Below are 22,300 nucleotides of genomic sequence, written 5' to 3'. Positions count from 1 at the left end.
TCCTGTTGATATTACAGTACAAGTAATAACTGCATCTCAAATTTAAATTTGGCTTATGACAGGGGAATATAGATTTGTTCAGGATGGGACCAGCATGTAATGGTCCAGGGTAGCTGACCAGGGGAGGATGATAGGCTGTTTTCATTACTGGCAGATTATTAGCTGCCAAATTTTAAGTTGTATGGAAAAGAAACACGTAATATCTCTTCACCCATGTCATTTATTGTTCTTCAGGCTGCGTTTGTGTGTGGGAGGGATCAGGAGATAAGCTGGCCTCCGTGAGGAAATATTCAGAGTTGCCTTTCCTCCTGAGAGAGTAGGGCTGAGCACCCAGGCCGATGAAGGCAGAAGGAGAAAACACCCTTCTCTATTTTCTGTCCTCTCTCTGTCATGGCTTTAATAATCTGCTAATATGGTGTGTGCAGGGCATCCTGGTCCTGTTATGTCTTCTATACCTGATAACATGCCAAGCTCCATGCTAGACCCTGAATATATGCAGATAAATATGGCATGGTACATGTTCTTAAGCAACTTGAGACTTTCCCTCGTGGCTCAGCGATAGAGAATCTCCCTGCGATGCAGGAGACTCAGGTTCAGTCCCTTTGTCAGGAAGATCCTCTGAAGAGGGAAATGGCAACCCACTCCAGTATTCTTGCCTGGGAAATCCTATGGACAGAGGAGCCTGGTGAGCTACAGTCCATGAGTCACAAAAGAGTTGGGCATGACTTAGTGACTAAGCAACATGTTCTTAAGCAGCTTGAGACCTAATAAGGCAGACAGACATGCAAAGAGATAACTTCAATACATATTGTAAATGCTGTATTAGGGGGATCTATACAAATTTCATCATCAGGATTTGGTCGTCGTTCAGAAAACCTAATTCATGAGTAGTGTATTTTTTGTACCTTTTAACATTTTATTAAAATACCACTTGTTATTTTAATATCCTTTTTTTTCTGCCTTTTTCCTTTTGATTCATAGGTCTTATTCATACTTCATTGAAGTGTCAATGGATGAACTTGACTGGATCAGAGTGATTGATCATTCGCAGTATTTGTGTCGTTCCTGGCAAAAGTTATATTTTCCAGCCCGTGTCTGCAGGTAGTTCTCATGGCTTATAAATGATATTGACGTTTGTCTAAAGAGATACGAATGTTGAGAAACAGATTTTGTTTTCTGTCTCACAGAAGAAAAGTTTTTCAGGGTATCAGCTACCAAATGCATTCCAACTAAAACACTTAGGGAAACTGGAAAATTAAACATCTTAATATTTATAGTGTACTGTGAAACTGTTTTGTACCATGTTTATGTAGTAGACCTGTAAATGGATAAGAAGGGACACTGAGATGTGGAAATGCTTTTTAAATTCCGTTCTATACCTTGAAAGCAGAGCTATTGTTAGTGGGTGCATTCTTTCCACAAAAGCCAGGAGAGATATTTTTGGAGGCTTCCCTGGCAGTCCTCAGGGCCAGGAGATTTTTGGACACCATTGAGTATGTTCTGAATATCTTTGTTCTTTTTCTAGGTCAGTGAATATCAGTGGGATTTGACAGAGCAGGTGTTTCTAAGTGGGGTTGTGTTTGGGGCAAAGGAAGCTGAGCTGGTGGGGCTCTAGACTCACACCCTTCCTTCAACCAGAGCACCTTAAGTATTATTGTTGTTACATATTTTAGCTCCATGTAAGTTTGTTTTTTAAAAAGTATTGATAAACTATTCTAATGTTTCATATTCTTACTTTAGGTATAAGCCATCTTTAAAGCTTTCTTTCTGAAATTCTGTAAAACCAGGATGAATGATGAATTGAGGAGTTGGGAAAAGCGGTTAAAGACCCCTGAAATTCTGTTGTTGTTTTTTTCTGTTGTGCTTTTCCCCTTGGAAATCGCCCTTCATATATCACCCTAACTCAAGAGATCAAAGGCAGAAAGTGATTGGTTTGTTTGGTTAGGTGTGACAAGAGAAGGGAAGGGATATGGTGGGTATAAGCCAGGGAGCATGTGGAGCACGCCTCCTTACCCCCAACCCTAACTCCCCTCCACACCCTTACTCATGTTCCTGACTGACATCCAGTGTGGCTGAGTTGGGGCAGATGGGGCTGGCCCCACAGCATTTACTGTCTTGGTCAGAAGATACCCTTATACTTATTTAACGCATGATCTAACAGTATCAGGCTGAATTCTTATTCCCACCACAGGAACACCACCTTTCAGCCTCTGTTACTGTAACAAATGTTGCCTACATTTTTTTTTGGGTATGACCAGACACATTATTGTTACCCAGGAATCCTCTTGTGTGGAAATGAAGAAAATCAATTTCATTTCCCCAAAGAGGAAGTAAAGTGTCTCAGGTCTGGCAGTTGCTCTTTTATCAGAGGGGTTTTGAATGTATTAAAATGAGAAGGACAAGAAATTGAGTGAAGATTCTGTGTCTCAGAACTGCCTAGGGATACTTTGAGAGTGACGGAGGTGCCCCGAAGTGGAGAACGGAATTGAGTCTGCATCAACTCACATTATTATGGTTGTATCAGGTTAAAAAATAAGCAGTGTAACAACCAGAATGTCTGATGTGGTCCAAAGACTGTGTTTGTATTTAATTTGAAACCCTAGAAACATGACTTCCAGGATGAATTGTTGTGCCTGTGATACCAGCTATGACAAAGGCCACGTGCTTTACTCACCTGAAAACTCCTGCCTTGTGGAGGGAGACATGTGCCCTCAGTCATGATCTGCGGCTTTTAGAGAATGTAATTCTCTTGTTCACTAGTGGACATTATTTATACTCCCTTTTCCTTATTTTGTCTCTTCTGTGTGGCCTTGCCTTTGTTGTTGGTTTTGTGTGCTGTAGAGCCTGGCCGTATTCGTGATGCTAATTTTTGTCCTGTTACAGCCAGCTCCCAATGCTGGTAGAGAAAACCTGAGCAAAGGTGGTGTTAGAGATAGTGATAACAAGAAAAGGAGGGAGTCCTGTATGCATTTTAGTGAGAAAAATATTTTAATATTTATAACCACTTTAACTTATCATATATTTTAAAATATTTATTTATTTATTCATTTGGCTGTGCCGAGTCTTGGTTGCGGCATGTGGGATCTTCAGTTGCAGCATGTGGGATCCAAGTCCCTGAGCAGGGATCAAACCTGGGCCCCCTGCATTGGGAATGCAGCGTCTTAGCCGGTGAGCTACCAGGGAAGTCCTCTTACTTATCATATTACTAGATTCCGTCATAAGCTCTGCCTTTTGTGATAGTTTGGAATTTTGGTAGTATTTTAAAATGAACTTAGTGAGCCCCTATTGATTATCCAAAGATGCCTTGTGCTTGGTGTTTCTTATCTTCACAATCATTTATTGACTACCTAAGCAATGTTCTAAATACACTTCTTGCAGAGACTTTACTGGGCACATATACATTCTTTATTTCTTTAGCAGGTAAGTGTTCAGTTTGCATTATGTTAGTTAATTTGCACATTTGTATGTCACCTTTGTTCTTCAGCGTCCTTTACATGTTTGTCTTATTTCTGATACCAAATTATAAGCTCTTGGGAGTAAGGAGTATGGATTCTAATCTTTTAGTATTCTTGTATGGTATTCAGGCTATGTAGATATGCAGTAGGTACTCTTGTATGCTGTAGGTACTCTGTAAATGCTAGCACGAGTTTAGGGTCAAGGCACTGACCAGGTAACGACAAGAGATTAATTCAGTATTAATATGTATATATTTTCATTGGTGTTTTTTACCCATGTCTTTGTTAAAGTGTATATCTGTGCTGGAAAACTATGGATTGATAAACGCTGTGACAGCAGTGTAAGAAAGTGGTCTGCTCTTTCTTTCTGGGCCCTTTTCAGGAATGCATGGTTGGGTTAAGTGGACTGCTCAATGTAGCCAAAAGCTTAGACTAAGCACAGCCCCCCTAGCCCCCAGCTGGAGATGAAGAAAAGTGACTTGTCAGTTCTCCTACAGTTTTCCATATAGTTCAGTTCAGTTCAGTCACTGAGTTGTGTCTGCCTCTTTGTGACCCCATGGACTGCAGCACTCCAGACCTCCCTGTCTGTCACCAACCCTCAGAGCTTGCTCAAACTCACGTCCATCGAGTCGGTGATGCCATCCAACCATCTCATCCTCTGTCATCCCCTTCTCCTTCTGCCTTTCAATCTTGCCCAGCATCAGGGTCTTTTCAAATGATTCAGGTCTTTGCATCAGGTGGCCAAAGTATTGGAATTTCAGCTTCAACATCAGTCCTTCCAATGAACACTCAGGACTGGTCTCCTTTAGGATGAACAGGTTGGATCTTCTTGCAGTCCAAGGGACTCTCAAGAGTCTTCTCCAACACCACAGTTCAAAAGCATTAATTCTTTGGCACTCAGCCTTCTTTATAGTCCAACTCTCACATCCATACATGACTACTGGAAAAACCATAGCCTTGACTAGACAGACCTTTGTTGGCAAAGTAATGTCTCTGGTTTTTAATATGCTGTCTAGGTTTGTCATAGCTTTTCTTCCTAGGAGCAAGTATATTTTAATTTCATGGCTGCAGTCACCATCTGCATTGATTTTGGAGCCCCAAAAAAGTCAGTCACTGTTTCCATTGTTTCCCCATCTATTTCCCATGAAGTGATGGGGCCAGATGCCATGATCTTAGTTTTCTGAATGTTGTATTTTAAGCCAACTTTTTCACTCTCCTCTTTCATTTTCATCAAGAGGCTCTTTAGTTCCTCTTCACTTTCTGCCATAAGGGTGGTGGTATCATCTGCCTGTCTGAGGTTATTGATAGTTTTCCCGGCAATCTTGATTCTATCTTGTGCTTCATCCAGCCCAGCATTTTGCATGATGTACTCTGCATATAAGTTAAAAAAGCAGGGTGACAATATACAGCCCTGACGTACTCCTTTACCGATTTGGAACCAGTCCATTGTTCCCTGTCCGGTTCTAACTGTTGCTTCTTCACCTGCATACAGATTTCTCAGGAGGCAGGTAAGGTGGTCTGGTATTCCCATCTCTTTAAGAATTTTCCACAGTTTGTTGTGATCCACACGGTCAAAAGCTTTGGCATAGTCTATAAAGCAGAAGTAGATGTTTTTCTGGAATTCTCTTGCTTTTTCTATGATCCAGCAGATGTTGCCAATTTGGTGTCTGGCTCCTCTGCCTTTTCTAAATCCAGCTTGAACATCTGGAAGTTCTCGGTTCACGTACTATCATTACTTTGCTAGCATGTGAGATGAGTGCAATTGTGCGGTAGTTTGAGCATTCTTTGGCTCTGCCGTTCTTTGGGATTGAAATGAAAACTGACCTTTTGCAGTCCTGTGGCCACTGCTGAGTTTTCCAAATTTGCTGGCATATTGAGTGCAGCACTGTAACAGCATCATCTTTTAGGATTTGAACCAGCTCAGCTGGAATTCCATCACCTCCACTAGCTTTGTTCGCAGTGATGCTTCCTAAGGCCCACTTGACCGCTCACTCCAGGATGTCTGGTTCTAGGTGAGTGATCACACCATCGTGGTTATCTGGGTCAGGAAGGTCTTTTTTATACAGTTCTTCTGTGTACTTTTGCCACCTCTTCTTAATATTTTCTGCTTCTGTTAGGTCCATACCGTTTCTGTCTTTTATTGTGCCCACCTTTGCATGCAATTTTACCTGATATCTCTAATTTTCTTGAAGAGATCTCTAGTCTTTTCCATTCTATTGTTTTCCTCTGTTTCTTTGCACTGATTGCTGAGGAAGGCTTTCTTATCTCTCCTTGCTATTCACTGGAACTCTCCATTCAGATGGATATATCTTTCTTTTTCTCCTTTGCCTTTTGCTTCTCTTCTTTTCTCAGCTATTTGTAAGGCCTCCTCAGACAACCATTTTGCCTTTTTGCATTTTTTTTTTTCTTGGAGATGGTTATGATCACACCCTCCTGTACCATGTTATGAACCTCCGTCCATAGTTCTTCAGGCACTGTGTCTTATCTGTTTTATATGGTACTCAGAACCATCTTCTATCTTATCAGCTTTGTCTTTTTCAGGAAAAGACAATTTCTGCCATACCCATAAATTTCCCTGCCTTCACATTGTCTTCTTGGCTTTCTAGGAAACTCTTCAAGCCCTTGCTTAGAGTTTTTAAATGGTGGAGCCTGGAACTGAACAAAAAACACTAGTAAAAAGTGGAAATACTGAGTGCCCTGGAGATGCTTTAAAATTTTTTTTCTGGCTATTTCTCAACATGGTGCTAGTATGTTGGCAGCTGTGTAATGTTGCTGAAATATGAGAAGACTTGAAAACATGGATGTGAATGTGTGTAGCGGTAGCCTGCATATGGCTGGTAGCTAGAATTACTAGAGCCATCTTGGTGTAAAACCTGAGAGTTGAAGGAGAAGAATAGTTGGCTTGAAAGCCAAGTTCTTAACAATTTACCTGTTGAGAGAGGACAGGAAAGAATGGGTGGCAGATAGGTTTCCTGCTGGAGCTGATAAGAGAAGTGAGAGGAGAATGCAGAGGAGCCAGAAAGGGTATTGAACAGGGTGCAACCTGACAGTTCAGAACATGACACAGGAGGGTTGAACTCAGTTAACACTAAACTGGGCTTCTTTCTTCCTTTCCTTTTGTTTTTAATTATCAAAATGGAAATGTCATTTTATGACATTTTAATTATTAAATTGTAATATAGTGTTAGTTGCTCAGTTGTGTCTAATTCTTTGCAACCCCATTGACTGTAGCCCACTAGGCTCCTCGACCATGGAATTCTTCAGGCAAGAATACTGGAGTGGGTAGCCGTCCCCTTCTCTTTGACCTTCCCGACCCAGGGATCGAACCTGCATCTCTTGCAGGTGGATTCTTTACTGTCTGAGCCACTGGAGAAGCCCAAATTATAGTATAGTATACATTTCAAATACTGATAAAGCCTGCCCTCTGGTAAGGCTGTACTCAGTTTCTACCAATAGCACATAGAAATGCCCCTTCTCTGAACCCTCACCAATGCAGGCATTGTCAACATTTGCCAATGTGATTTAAGGTTTGTAAAAAAAATTGCCTTATTTTAATTTGGATTACCTTTCTCATCAGTAAAGTAGGATATCTTATAGTACTTGACATTGATTATTTCTCATTTATAAGAAGCCTGTTTTTGTCTTCTGTATATTTTTCTTCCAGTGTGATTATCTTTTTGTTTTTGGCTTGTGAGAACTTTATGTTGATATATGCATCTTGATATATATGTATAATATAATGTATATGTGTGGTATATATATTTATACTTATTTGTATATGTATGTTTTATATGATTATACTTTGGCTATCATGTATGGCACCCCACTCCAGTACTCTTGCCTGGAGAGTCCCATGGATGGAGGAGCCTGGTGGGCTGCAGTCCATGGGGTCGCTAGAGTCGAACACGACTGAGCGACCTCGCTTTCACTTTTCACTTTCATGCATTGAAGAAGGAAATGGCAACCCACTCCAGTGTTCTTGCCTGGAGAATCTCAGGGATGGGGGAGCCTGGTGGCTGCCGTCTGTGGGGTCACACAGAGTCGGACACGACTGAAGTGACTTAGCATAGCATCATGTATTGTATATTTTATTATTTTTTACTATTTTATTAGTACTTTTTATCACATGGAATTTTATGTTTAAAAAAAGTAATCAAATCTGTCCCATCTTTTTTATGGTTTCTGGTAATCTGATATTATGTTTAGAAGGGTGTTCCTCACTCCGGCATTAGAATGTTATATTTTTAGAAGTTTTTCTACTTGTTATTTTTATCCTTATATCTAAATATTTAGTCCAGCCAGAATATTTTTCATGTGTATTTTCAGATAGGGAAAGTCAGCTGACTAAGACCATTTATTCAATAATTGTTCTTACCTCACTGGTATGAACATCCATATTTGTCATGTGCTAAATTCTAACATATACTCTACTCTGTTCATTGATTTCTTTGACTGCTAATGAAAGTGTTTTAATCATTGTGGTTTTCCCTTCCTTCCTTTTTCTTCTTCTCTTAGAACTAGAGATAATAATGTGTCAAATGTGTCATGGAAAAAAGGGTGTCGCAGAGCATCTGCTGGCCTTGTCTCTTAGTCTCACTGGTCACAGTAGAGGTCACAAATGATGAAAAACATCTCACTAGAATGGTTCTGCTTTCACATACAAGAAGACATTTAGGTGTGTTTCACCAGCTAAAAAAATAGATTTTTCTTTATTTATTCTTCTGTATATTCAACCATTACTTACTCATTTCACAAATAACCTCCTACTTTGGGCTATGCATTGTATTAGGAACTGAGGCCATAACACTGAAGAAGACTGCCAAGGTTTCTACTCTCATACAATTTGGGAGGAACAGATATATACTGTAAGAAAACATCTGGTAATTTTAAGTGTTGTTAAAATGGTACTGTGATGGTGACCAGGGTCGAGGAAGTGAGTGGTTATTTAAAATAGGAGATCGTTGAAAGCCCGAGAGGGGAGCTGGGTGTTTCAAGCAGAGATTTAAGAGGATGATATTCTCTGGTCTTTGTTGTAGATATTTGGGCTTTCTTTGGTGTACACTGAATGTTATTCAGGAGTAACTGGTCTACTGTAGGAGGCCTCATTAGATGAATACTAAAACTGTGCTGCTTCTTGGTTTAGGGCACTTTAATCTCTTTTATTGCTACCATACATTCCGAGTCCCCTCTCATCCCTGCCATCATTAGATGCAGCGTAATTTTTTCTACCCATTTTCATTAGATTGTAGTACCTAACAGTGCTATAGATCTACAAGACATAAAACAAATTAGAAAATAAACATTGCTATTTATGGAAGCATCCTTTCCCTACCATACTAGCATTGTACAAAAGCATGTGCGTCTTCCATTTTTTCTCTCTTGTTCTCCCCCAACCTCATACCTGGCCACTGATGTATTTATTTACTTTTAAAGGCAGACACATTTACATTAATCAGTGGTTCTCATCAGGATGCTTTATAATCATACCTAGAATTATGCTGAGCCTTTATTTATATGATTCATGTCTTCAGAATTCAAGAAATGCCTTATCCAGATGTAAAGGAAGAAGGAACAGTTTTAGTTTTTACAAGTAATCATTTTAGTTCATACTTTAATAATACTTTAGTTTGAATTGTACCTCCACCTACAACTTTGATATCATAGTTGGACTAATACAGAGTGACCTGTAAGCAGAGGAATGTTCTAAGAGCGCAAAGCAGAATGTAGCCACATGGTGTCACTAAATCATAACAGTTTTACTTGGGGCTGAAGAGAGATTAAAATTGCTTTTTAAAAAAACCATATTTAAATATAAATTGTTCTGAAGTCTGTGATTTGTGAAATAACATGTGAAGCTATTTGTACTGTTTAAGTCTTTCTACTCATGTGGAGCATTAATTATGCCTGAAGTCCGCAGAGGTACGTTCAGGTGCTAGCCAGCCCTTGACTTGTCATCTGCCAAGTATAGCAGATATGTGGGCTTCTGTAGTACAGCTATTCAGTTTCATACAAATAAGTTCTTTTTTTATCTTCCTTTCAAATTTTGAAATAAATAGAAGAATAACTCAAAGGAAATAGATCCATTAAATATTTATAAGGAATCAGGGAGCACAAGAAAGGAGGAGTGAAGAAAAGAGAGAGAGGGTTACAAGACCTCAGAGGAGAGACAGGAGGAGAACAGTCTAACATTTATTGTGTGTCTGTTGTGGGCCAGACACATACTGCTCCTTTATATGATTCTCGTGATAGCTCGAGGAGAGGAACACCACTAACTACCTTAATTATACAAATGCGGAAACTGAGCCTCAAAAGAAGGTGCAGGCCTGTTGGATTACTGTTAGCATCACAGTCCAACATTACCTGTGGACTGAGGTGAAGAAGTGGCCCTGCTTAAGGGTAGGGGGAAACATGGAGCCCTGGACAAGCTCCTGCTGCCTCTTTGGCAGGAGCAGTGTCCGGGAGTGCTGGAATAGAGGGCCTGGGGTGGCCACACTCTGCTCATGCCGGCCATAGTCCCCGTCGTGACAAGGGTACTGAGGAGGAGGAGGAGGCAGAACAATTTCCTCTTTTAAAATGCCCCAAAGGGAGTGTGGCAATCCTTTATGTGTGTTTTGTCAGTTTTTCAATAGACCTTTGAATTTTCCTGCCCCTTAGTTCTCCATGAGATGATTTTAGGCTTTATTATTATGGAGTGCAGCTGACGTTCTTAACTCTTGATTTGTTTTGCTTCAGCTGTGTTTAGAAACAAGTTTTGTATATTACAGAATTTCTCTTCACAAGATCTTTTTACATCTTGAATTGCTTCTTTTTTAGTTGATGAATTTTATGTTATTTTCACTTAGGATCCTCTTATTAGGCCAAAAATATTTTCCACTGTGTTTTGTATTCAGTAAGACCTTTGAGACATGGCTATTTGTGCTTAAGTTTTTCAATTGAATCTAGGCTTTTTGTTTTTGTTTTATTTAGTTTAAAGGATAATAACATGTTGAGCTGCTTTTGTGTATAGTGGAGGAGTTGAAACATGAGAAAATAGAACAGGAAAATACAAAATTTTCCTTTGAATTTTATCTTATAATTTTAGAGTATATATTAGCATCTTTTGATAAGTGTGAGATGATGTTAATAACACCAATGACCTGTCATTACTGCCGCAAACAGCCATTGTCTGTTTTTTATTCTGGAAGGGCAAGAACTATATTTGGTAGTAGTACAGTTGCTTCCCAAGCAATTTCAGGATTAAGTTCAGATAGTACCTCCCTAGTTGATCATTAAACATCTTTTTTTCCCCTTGTTTTCCCTCTGCTTGTTGTACTGTGCTTAGTCGCTCAGTTGTGTCTGACTCTCTGCGACCCCATGGACTATAACAGCCCGCCAGGCTCCTCTGTCCATGGGGATTCTCCAGGCAAGAGTACTCGAGTGGGTTGCCATGCCCTCTTCCAGGGGATCATCCCAACCCAGGGATTGAACTCAGGTCTTCCACATTGCAGGTGGATTCTTTACCATGTGAGCCACCAGGGAAGTCATTCTCTTTCCTTAATTATACTCTGTTACTTATAGGACTTACTCATCAGACATTCATCCAAGGAACAGATATTTATTGAATGCCTGTTGTATTGCAGGCACTTAGTTTAGGTTCCAGCATAAAAGGATGAACAGGACACAGTTGCTGCTCTCACAAACTTCATGATATAATAAGAGTGACAACTTTCTAATGATGGATAAAGTAAAATGTCATTGGTACAATAATAGGTGTGTGTGTGTGTGTGTATATATATATATGTTATTCTAGAACATAGTCATGGGAGGTCCTACAGAAGAGAGAATATGGACAAAGGGATCAAGAGATTGAGCAGGAAAAAGTATGGGAGAAAGGATGCTCTTTGTTCTTTTGCCAAAGGCAGAGTCTGCAGTGGACTTGGTCAAATCTAAACTCTTCACCCATAGCTCTGCATCACAGGGCCCTTCTGCTTCTCTTGCTGCTTTTTGGTTCTTAGTATAAATTCCGATTTTGGTCTCACCAGTCAAAATCATCTATTTAATGGGAGTTCCTTGGCAGTCCAGTGGTTTGGACTCTGAACTTTCACTGTTGAGGGCCTGGGCTCAGTCCCTGGTTGGGGAACTAATATCCCACAAGTCATGCAGTAAGGCCAAAAAAAAAATTATGAATGTGCCATCTCCTTATGTGAATGTGCCATCTGCTTCTGCCTTCTACCTGTGTCCCTAAGCTCAGAGACTATACATGACTGACACTTCTCTTCTCATGTGACCCTGTATAACTGTTTCAGGTATCTGGGACTTTCATTTAGTTTTGTTTTGTTTTTAATTTCTTTCAACAATACTAGAAGATTCCCTATGAAGAACCATAAACTAGATTAATTTTCACAAAGAATATTCAGAGAATAGTAAAAATTCCCAAGAAGTAAAGGAAAAAGAATCCCTCTTTTGGAGCCAGGATTTGAGTCAGTGTGTCTTTTGCTTAGAAAAATAAGGCACTTTTGTAGGTACTTTGTGTTGGGTATATGCTGTCTATAAGGAAATTGACATGAGTATACCAGTTCTCCAATTCGAGATCTCCTTTTGGAATATACTGGGTTTGGCCAGAAAGTTCGTTTGTTTGTAAAAACCTGAACAAACCTTTTGGCCAGCCCAGTATTTTGGCACTGTACTTTCCCCGCACTTATTTATGGGACTTAGGAAATCCTGAATCAGGAACGCAGGTATTGAACTGTTGCACATGGGACTGGGGGTCTGTCAAGGAGAAAACAAGGAAGGAATAGAAGACAAAGTCATCTGGGACTTTAAGTCTCCTTTATATGAGCCAGGTGCCTCCTGCATAGGAAACAGAGGCAAAGGGGAGCTATAGAAATGAGAGCTGCTGCTGCTGCTAAGTCGCTTCAGTCGTGTCCGACTCTGTGCGATCCCAGAGACGGCAGCCCACCAGGCTCCCCCATCCCTGGGATTCTCCAGGCAAGAACACTGCAGTGGGTTGCCATTTCCTTCTCCAATGCATGAAAGTGAAAAGTCAAAGTGAAGTCGCTCAGTCGTGTCCGACTCTTAGCGACCCCATGGACTGCAGCCTACCAGGCTCCTCTGTCGGGATTTTCCAGGCAAGAGTACTGGAGTGGGGTGCCATTGCCTTCTCCGAGAAATGAGAGCAGAACCCCAGTAATTAATGGAAATGGTGGGGAAAGTGGTTCTAGGACCTCCATCCCAGTGTCTGGAGTGAATGAGGAAATAATGAACTTTCACTTACTTTTCTTTTTGAAGTTCAAGAAGAAGGAAGGACTGCTAGGCCTTAGAGGTTAAAAACAAACAAACATGGACATGAGCTTATTTGTGAATTACATAGTCATTTTCCAATCCTATTTACTTTGGAAATGGTAATCTAAAGAAGATACTGGTTAAGTAGTTAATAATTCTCTCAGTGGAGAATTAGCCCTATATATATTTAAATTTTACTCCACATTGCCTAGCATTGATTGCTCTGACCTTTCATAACATTTATAGCTTGAGTCACCCAATTTTGCCATTAATTACATAGTAGATCTTATATGCCCCTCTAATTTTTTTTTATGGTTCCTGGACCTCACTGTATATTCCTTTGGTAGTGTTTCCTTATCAGATATCTTGTTGAATCCCTTTAGCCCTCTAACATCCCTGAATTTAGGTGGGTGGAAAATAGTCCTTTTTTTTCTGGAGAAATCCTTTTAACATTTTTTCCCCAGTATTAGAAGGAGATACTAGGAAATGAAAATATTTTGTTCTTTTTGCAGAAAATATGCTTAAAGAGAACTGTATGTACATGTCCCATGGTTAATAAAATCATCAGAGCTTTTTCATTCGTCATCATAAATGGTACAGGTTCTCTGGATCAGGGTGCTTTCTGTGGATACAAGGTTAGCTCAAGGGACACTGGACCAGAAGTGAAACCAGATTGCTTGTCGGCTGCCAGAAATTCTGGGCAGAGTGCCAGACTTGGTTCACCTTTAAAAATTCATCTCCCAGTATGAAAATAGAGGGCTTGATCCCTGCAAGGAATAGTGGTAGCATGAATACTTGGACTTCCTTTGGCCCAAAGTACTTTCATTGATGCTAGGAAAGGTGGGGGGACTGATTGGTGTGGACCAGCAGCTTTGACCTCATTTAAGAGCTGCAATATTTTCTCTAGCAGCCTTACTTCATTATGTTTCAAATTATAATTTCATAAGTTAATAATTGTACTTCCAAATAATATGGGTCATATATACACATTGAATGTGTTCTGCCTGATAGGAAGCTGTAGGTTTAACTTCTAATAGTCATAGAAATTCTATGCACATTATGAAGCTATTAGGATGTAACAGCTGTTTTAGTTCATTTCACCCTGCAAAAGAAATGTGATGCAGGCTAAAATGATCAGTAATTATGTATTTTGAAAGCTAAACCTCCAGTTACAGAAAGAGCTAATTTACACATTAGATACTGATAAAACTACAGTAAGCTGTGAGTTTCAAAGTTAGTGTTATCTCCTGCCTAGGACTATGAAAGAGAATCTGTACCCAAAGACAGTTTTTTCCTCTTTGAAATGCTCTTTTACATTGCCTATTGTAATTTTGAAGTTGCAAATCAACTGTAATGAAGAACTGCTTGATATCTTTCTAAAGAAAAAAATTAGAGGAATGTTAGAGGGAGTAGGATTTAGAAGGATTTCATTTTATTTCTGTTGATCAGGGCCTACCATCTGCCTTCCATTTAATGTTGTAGAAGCATGCATGCGTTTCCCAGTTCTGAACAGATGATGTGCATGATTTGTTGAGATATATGTGTATTCTGGATGTGTGTGTGTATATATACCTACAGTGCTTAAAATCACACTTGAAGTGTAAAACAGATAATGAGTCTCCATTTTGGGCTAATTTGCATATTCATCTCTTATACACAAAACAAAAGTCTACAATGATACTGATTTTCTTTTCTACTTTAGAATCAGCACTAACCAGCTGTCAACAAATATTTTGATTGAACAGTCTTCTTTATTGGGGAATTTTGGGGCACGTTCTTTATATAAACACATTGTTTTCTTTGATATCAAGGGACTTATTTTCAGTATGATTCATAGATGCATCACACTGGTAAGCTGTCATGCACAAAAATATATTTTTCTCTGTAAACTTCCTTTTTACCATTGATTTCTCTAGGGCAAAAATATGGCTCAGAACAGAATATTCTACCTCAGGATATTTGCCTGTAATAAAGGTGGTAAATAAATGTATAGGCCTGCTTTAAGTAAACTGAAAAATTTAAAGTAAAAGCTTCACAAACTGGACTTTTCCAGGAGATTCCTAAAGATAACTTAATAGTTCCTGTTATACATCTAAGACGTGATTGGACTACAGAAATTTTGTTTGTATTTTGACATGTATTCTAGTCTTTCTTCTGTGTGTAACCATACATAAATGTTATTTATAAAAATGGTATCATGTAGCACATATTATTTTGAAACCTTGCACATATGTATATTCATTGTGGCTATTGTTCCATGTCCAGAGAAGGCAATGGCACCCACTGCAGTACTCTTGCCTGGAAAATCCCATGGACGGAGGAGCCTGGTAGGCTGCAGTCCATGGGGTCGCTAAGAGTCGGACACAACTGAGCGACTTCACTTTGACTTTTCACTTCCATGCATTGGAGAAGGAAATGGCAACCCACTCCAGTGTTCTTGCCTGGAGAATCCCAAGGACGGGGGAGCCTGGTGGGCTGCCGTCTCTGGAGTCGTACAGAGTCGGACACGACTGAAGTGACTTAGCATAGCATAGTATTGTTCCATGTCAGGACATAAATATCTGCTTTATTCTTTTTAACAATAGCACAGTATTCTAAAAATACTATTGTTTACCTAAGTAGTACACTATTGAGGGACTGTAAGAATTTTTTTGGTTTTACTATTATAGAATAATATAGTCTCTGCATGCATATTTGATTATGTCTTCACATAAGCAGAGTCAGAAGATATTACCATCTTAAAATATGACACATACTGTTAAATGCCATACAAAGCATTATACAAGTTTATTTTGACCAGTAGTTTGATAATACCTATTTCCCTACATCTTTGTCAACAACAAGTATTATTATTTTAAAGTTTTTTTTATCAAACTGACAAGTAAATGATAGTCTCACATTTATTTTAAACAACTGTGCATCTGTTTGACAAGTATACATATTTTCATAGAAAAGATGAGATTTGAGTTGATCTGAAAGTGAAGTCGCTCAGTCGTGTCTGACTCTTTGCGACTCCATGGACTGTCACCTACCAGGCTCCTCAGGCGACAGTCCCTGGAGTTTTTCAGGCATGAGTACTGGAATGGGTTGCCATTTTGTTCTCCAGGGGATCTTCCCGACCCAGGGATTGAACCTGGGTCTCCCGCATTGCAGGCAGATGCTTTACCATCTGAGCCACAGGGAAGCCTGAAAGGATGAGTTTTATTAATTTTTTTCCTCTGGCTGCAGTGAGCAGGGTCTACTGTTTTTTGTGATGCACGGGCTTCTCATTGTGGTGGCGTCTCTTGTTGCCGAGCACAGGCTCCAGGCATGCAGGCTCAGTAGTTGTGGAGCATGGGCTTACTTGCTCTGAGGCATGTGGAATCTTCCTGGACCAGGGATTGAGTCTATGTCCCTGCATTGGCAGGTGGATTCTTAAACACTCTGCCGCCAAGAAAGTCCCATGAGTTGAGTTTTGATTGGGTACTTTTAGAGGATTTTTCTCATGACATCATCTGGGAAAGTGATTCTCAGTCAGGGGTGATTTTTGTTCCTCAGAGGAACAAAAATTTGGTGATGTCTGGAGACATTTTTCTGGAATAAAAATGGAAATAGTGACAGAAACAGATCTTGGGCTCCACAATCACTGCAGATGGTGAGGACAGTCATGAAATTAAAAAGACACTTGCTCCTTGGAAGAAAAGCTATGACCAACCTAGACAGCATATTAAATAAAAAGCAGAGACATCACTTTGCCAACAAAGGTCTGTCTAGTCAAAGCTATGGTTTTTCCAGTGGTCATGTATGGTTGTGAGAGTTGGACCGTAAAGAAAGCTGAGCACTGAAGAACTGATGCTTTTGAACTGTGGTGTTGCAGAAGACTCTTGAGAGTCCCTTGGACTGCAAGGAGATCCATCCAGTCCATCTTAAAGAAAATCAGTCCTGAGTATTCATTGGTAGGACTGATGCTGAAGCTGAAGCTCCAATACTTTGGCCACCTGATGCAAAGAACTGACTCATTGGAAAAGACCCTGATGCTGGGCAAGATTGAAGGCAGGAGGAGAAGGGGACAACAGAGGATGAGATGGTTGGATGGCGTCACTGACTCAATGGACATGAGTTGGGGCAAGCTCTGAGGGTTCATGATGGACAGGGAAGCCTGGCGGGCTGCATGCAGTCCATGGGCTCACAAAGAGTTGGACACAACTGAGCGACTGAGCTGACTGACTGTCCAGTATTCTTGCCTGGAAAATCCTGTGGACAGAGGAACCTGGCGGACTCCAGTTCATAGGGTCTCAAAGAATTGGACGTTACTGAGCTGCTGCTGGCATTGATAGCCTGTCAGGGTCCTCTGTCCATGGTATTCTTCGGGCAAGAATACTGGAGTGTGTTGTCATTCCCCTCCCCAGGGGATCTTCCCAACCCAGGGATCAAACCTGGGTTTCCTGCATTGCAGGCAGATTCTTTACCATCTGAACCACCAGAGAAGCCCAGGATAAAGTCAAGGATGCTGCTAAACATCAGCCTCCTACAGCAAAGAGTTATCCAGCTGAAAATGTCAGTAGTGCCAAGGGTGAGAAACCCTGATTTAAGAGAAGGATGTAGTAATTTTATATGTGAAGAGGGCTTGAATTAGGTTGTTTTTGGTTAAAATGGAGAAAAAGAATCACTGTGAAAGACATTTAAAAGGAAAAACAGTCAAATTGATGCCTGATTGGATACAGAGAGGGAAAATAAGAAATTGAGTCACAAAGTTTAGAAGCTAGATGGCTGGGATGTGGGATGGCATTAGTGGAGAGAAGTTGTGAGAGAGCCAGTTTGAACTAGTTACAGAATTGTTACTTAAGAAGTAAATGGTGACACTCTGCTATTTCATCTATTTTGCTTTCATATAGTGAGATTTTTATTTTACACTTGGTGCCAGGATTGTTTTGGATTTTTGAATTAAAAAATCACTAACTAGTACCAAACATTTCGTTGCAAACAATTTCTTCTTTCTGGAATGTGCTTCTTTCATCTGTCCTACTATTTTGTCCTTTTCTAAAGTGCTATTTCCTCCAGGAAATCTTCTTTGATCTCTCCAAATGAAATAAAAATACTTTTTCTTTATTTATTCAAAAAATACTTACCAAGTGCCTGCTATGTGCTAGGTAGGCAATGTGCTAGGTATGGAACTGCAGTGGAAAGCTTTAAGCACATGTCCTCTTCCCTTATGGAGTTTAAAGCATAATAGGAGAGTCAGATATTAAAATAATTACAAGTAAAGGAAGAACCATAGGTTATAATATTAAAAAATGCAAAGAAGGAAAAATACAAGTGAGCATTAGTGCCAAAGCATAATAATACAGTTTCAACTGGATAGCCAGGGAAGATCTTTTAGGGAGGTGATGTTTAAGTAAAGATCGGAGCGATGACTAGGAATTAATCAGATAAAGGCTAGAGGGGGATGAGAGAAAAGTAATTGGAGCAGAGACAAATAGAAAACCATTGAGGAGAGAAATACCTTGGTCTGAATAAGGATATGAAAAGAAGTTCGTATGGCTGAAGAGCAGTGGTGAGATAGAGGGGAAGGTGGGTAATGACCAGATTGTTTAGGCCTGGAGGACCTTATTAAAGAGGTTGATCTCTGGGTTAAGGTGGATGGTACTAAAGGCAGGGAGATGAGTAGGAGGACTTTGTTATAGTTCAGGAGGTAAGGTGGTTACTTGTATAAGGATGGTGCCAGGAGAATTAGAGGAGTGGATGAATTTAAGATATGTTCTTCAGCTTGTGAGACTTCCAAGGAGTGATGTATAGATGCAGGCTTGGAACTAAAAAGGAGGTCTGGATTGGAAATAGAGACATGAGAGTTGTTTTAGAGGATGGTATTTGAAGTTGCGGGTGGAGTTGCTTACATTCAAATGAGATAGAATGTAGTTGTATGAAGAAGAAGAAAAGAGGACCTCGAACTGAGTTCAAGGTGCTCTTGAATTTGATCAAGTAGAAGTCAACAAAGTAAATGGGGAAGGAGCAGCCAGAAAGAGAAGGACAAGCAGGAAAGTGTGGTTTCAAGAAGGAGGGGACAGGTCAGTAATGCCAGATGTTGCTGCAAGACCAAGTGGATGAGGAATGGAAAGTATTGATTGGCCTTGGCAGCATGGAGTGCAGTGTTTACCTTAGAGATAGCAGTTTTACTGACATAGTATGATGCAGTAGGGGCAGAAACCAGATTAGTATTGTAATTTATAGTAAAATTGAAAATGCATATATGCGTTCTAGCAGCAATCATCTTTTTGGTAAAATTTATTCAGAGGAAGGGTGTACATAGGACACTTAGTGCAGAGTTGTCTGTAAATTTTAAAAGTTGTAAACTACTAAAATGTCCATCAAAAGGGGAGTTCAGTAAAATTAGAAATTAAAATCCTTCTATGAATTATCCTAGAAGGATTTCCATAAAAATTGTTAGATGAAAACGTGATTCAGATAATGCTTTTTTTTTTGTCAGTAAACTACTGTATATACATAGATATGTAAATATATAAATGTTTATATGAATTTGTATGAGTATAGAGAATGGTATGGAAGGATGCACATCAAACTTTAATATTGATTATTCAGGAAAATGAAGTTGGAGTAAGGAAAGTAGAAAGATACTGTTAAATTTTTATTTTTGTTATACTTGCTGTAACGCCATTTTTTTAAAATTAAAAAGAGGATTGAGGATTGAACTTTTTAAAGAAGAACTCCAGGACATGAGGAAATGGAGAAAGAATATTGAGTAACTTAAGAAACTTTGCTGGGAAGGTATATAAAGATACAGGATGGTGTGTTTAAGAATGAGAGGTGCTAAAGCTTGTTTAAATGTTGAGTAAAAGGATCCAGGAGAGAGAAATTGAAGAGGCAGAGAAGAAGATGGTCTGTGAAATGGGACACCTTAATTATGTGTGATGGGAGGAAAGAAAAAAGACTAATCTGGTTTCATACTGTGAGTGCTAGTGCGGTGGCTTCTGTTTTCTTTAGGATGAATGGAACAGAGTCTGAGAGTGAGAGGGAAGTTGAGAGTCTGAATAGAGTGGAGAAAAGTGGGAACTAGGTGTTTCAGCAGTGGTAGAGTAAGCTTTATAGGGAAATAGTGTGTCATGCGAGGTCTGCTTGACTGCTTGTTTGAGATTGGGCAGCATGATTCCATCTGCCTTGTTGTGTGGTTTTCTCTGGTCCAGTTCAGTTTCTTAGGTTCAGAGAAGTAAGTAGTCGAGGAGTAGGTGGGAGTTTGGCTAGTCCAGTGCATTGGAAGATGGGAGGGGCGGCAGGAAAGTGGAGAGGATTTGCAAAGACCTAAAAGAATAGTCTACAGGTAATTACCCCTGGGACACTAGTTATAATTGCCCACATCCAGGTACCGTTTTCTGTTTTTGTCTTATGTTGACTGCACTGCCTTGACCACCACTGCCTGGTGGGCTGTAGTTTGTAGGGTCGAAGAGAGCCAGATGTGACTGAACATGTGAGTGGGCACATACCCATGCATGTGCATGCGCGCGCGCACACACACTACCCCTCTTTTGCCGTGACGTTAACTATGAACAAGATGTAGCTATTTTCTAGTTTTCTTATGTCTCTTGAAAACAGATCCTGGGGCTTATCTTTAAATATAAAACTTATGTAAACCTGTGTGTGTGCCCAGAATCTGGAAAGAAAGCAAACTAAGAAAAAGCAGTAGGTTTAATTGAAGCTGAGAATGTGACCCAGATGGTTCCTGTTGCCAATGCCCACATCATACCTAGAAAGATGGTGTGTTTTTTTTGCAAACTTTTCTATAGATTGGTCAATTGAGAGATTATTTTGAACCTTGTCATTGGACAGTACTCTTTATTTGACTGTTATCTCATTGGTTTTTATCAGTTTGTTATTTATGTTGTCATTTTAGAGAAGACATGATCAATAGATGTGACATCTTAGGAACAGATCTCAGGAATGTGTTTTATGGCTATCATAACAAAAGAATCCCCTGCAGAATCTGAGTCTGAAGGACTCTGACTTACATATTGATCTTTGGAGGTTTGTAGTTTTTTTTTTCAAATACAAATTGTAGATGTCTTCTTTTTAAAATTACCTCAGAAGTGTTGGCGATCAGATGGCTGCCTTCTGAGTACTGAGTGCTTTTACATAAAATTTTTTATGTCCTTAAACAACTTAAAGAAAAAATTAAATTCTTAAAACATCTCTTGGAGATAGGTTTGATTATTCTCATTTTACAGAGCCTCAGAAAGGTTAAAACGTGCTTTTCCAAAGATCTCAAAACCAGAAAGGCCTAGAATTCTAGCTAGATATGTCTAGCTTTAAAAACAGTTATATCATATCATATAATGTCACTGAGAAAGAACTCATGCATGTATCTAAATAACGTCTTCCCTCTTACTTTGTAAGGCTTAGCAAATATGTGCTTGGGGCTGGGACCTCACTGTTTCTGAGAAGCCTTATTTATCATACTGCCTTTATCAAGTGTTTCTGACAAAGTCCACATGATGATACCCTAACCTTGTCTTTGTAGACAGCTAGAGCCTCGTCAGAGACTTTTTGGAGGCTATATACTGTCATGCTGTCAAATGCCTGGAAAAAGAAGGGAAGTTACTGTTTATTAGCTTAGATATGGTTTACAGCACAGATAATACCCACAGTTTTCCACACACTTTTAAATATTTCATTTGGTCTTATTTGGAAGCTAAGCATTTATTGCCCAGCTATTGTATTTCACAAATGAGGAAAGTGAGACTTGGATAGCGTAATGAACTTATAATTACACAACATCTGGGATTGAAGTCCAAGTCTGTTTGACTCTAAAGTTTTGTGCTTTTTTTAAAACACACAGTGCTCTATTTTCCATCTCTGCTTATCATCTTGTGGCATTATCTTTATTTTTTTGTGAGGTTTCAAAGATATTTAAAAATTGTTTTATTCTGGACTTCAGGATTCTGAAGTAATAGCTCTTACTGAAGGGTGATAAAAATACATACACATACACTTTATAGGATAAGGAAAATATTCATATGTTACATATTTTTTAATCTTATAAAAACACTTAGTACCCTCAGTACATCTAGATTCTGGCAGCTGCCAGATATACATTTGGATGCTTAAATTGATAAGTCAAGATTTTAATTTTGCTGCTATGGTTAGTGAATGGTGTCAGATTAAACATATTTCCAGAGAGTGAGATGCATCCTGGTATCATTTTATACAGTCTGTTTATGCTGTAAATACAGGGTATGCAGACAGGCAATATTAAAATGTTAGGATGTGCTTCTAGTCCCCTGAGAAACGTTTCTAGTTCCTAAAGACATTTCTGTGATGGCCGTGGCCCTTCATATATGGGATGCCCTTGTTATCTGAATATTTTTTATTTCATGCTGTGTAGTCACAAAGATTGCATAGGGAAACAGAAGTTACCATAATGTAAAAATATTTGCTGATTAATTGTCCACATGTAAATTTAGTTCCCACTCAAACACTCATCCTGGATAAATACTATCCCTTGCCCATCCTGTTAGTTATAATGTGTCACCGATTGTTGAAAAGATGTAAAATTATTGTATTCAACTGCAAAGTCAATGGCAGATTTTGCAAAAATT

At 39.4% G+C, this 22,300-nt stretch overlaps 1 protein-coding gene across 5 annotated transcripts in view; it reads left to right on the top strand.

The window, feature by feature from the left end:
* Positions 1 to 22,300, top strand: part of BTBD9 (BTB domain containing 9) — a 414,263-nt gene that overhangs the window by 55,704 nt on the left and 336,259 nt on the right. For all 5 annotated transcript variants that reach the window (XM_070777439.1, XM_019985625.2, XM_070777438.1 and 2 more), the window contains one exon: positions 982 to 1,101. In XM_070777439.1, the coding sequence (XP_070633540.1) occupies positions 982 to 1,101 (120 nt within the window). The remainder of the gene's footprint in view (positions 1 to 981; positions 1,102 to 22,300) is intronic.

This window comes from Bos indicus, chromosome 23 (genome assembly GCF_029378745.1).
Source record: "Bos indicus isolate NIAB-ARS_2022 breed Sahiwal x Tharparkar chromosome 23, NIAB-ARS_B.indTharparkar_mat_pri_1.0, whole genome shotgun sequence".
Lineage (NCBI taxonomy): Eukaryota > Metazoa > Chordata > Mammalia > Artiodactyla > Bovidae > Bos > Bos indicus.
This window is presented reverse-complemented; position numbering and strand designations above follow the sequence as displayed.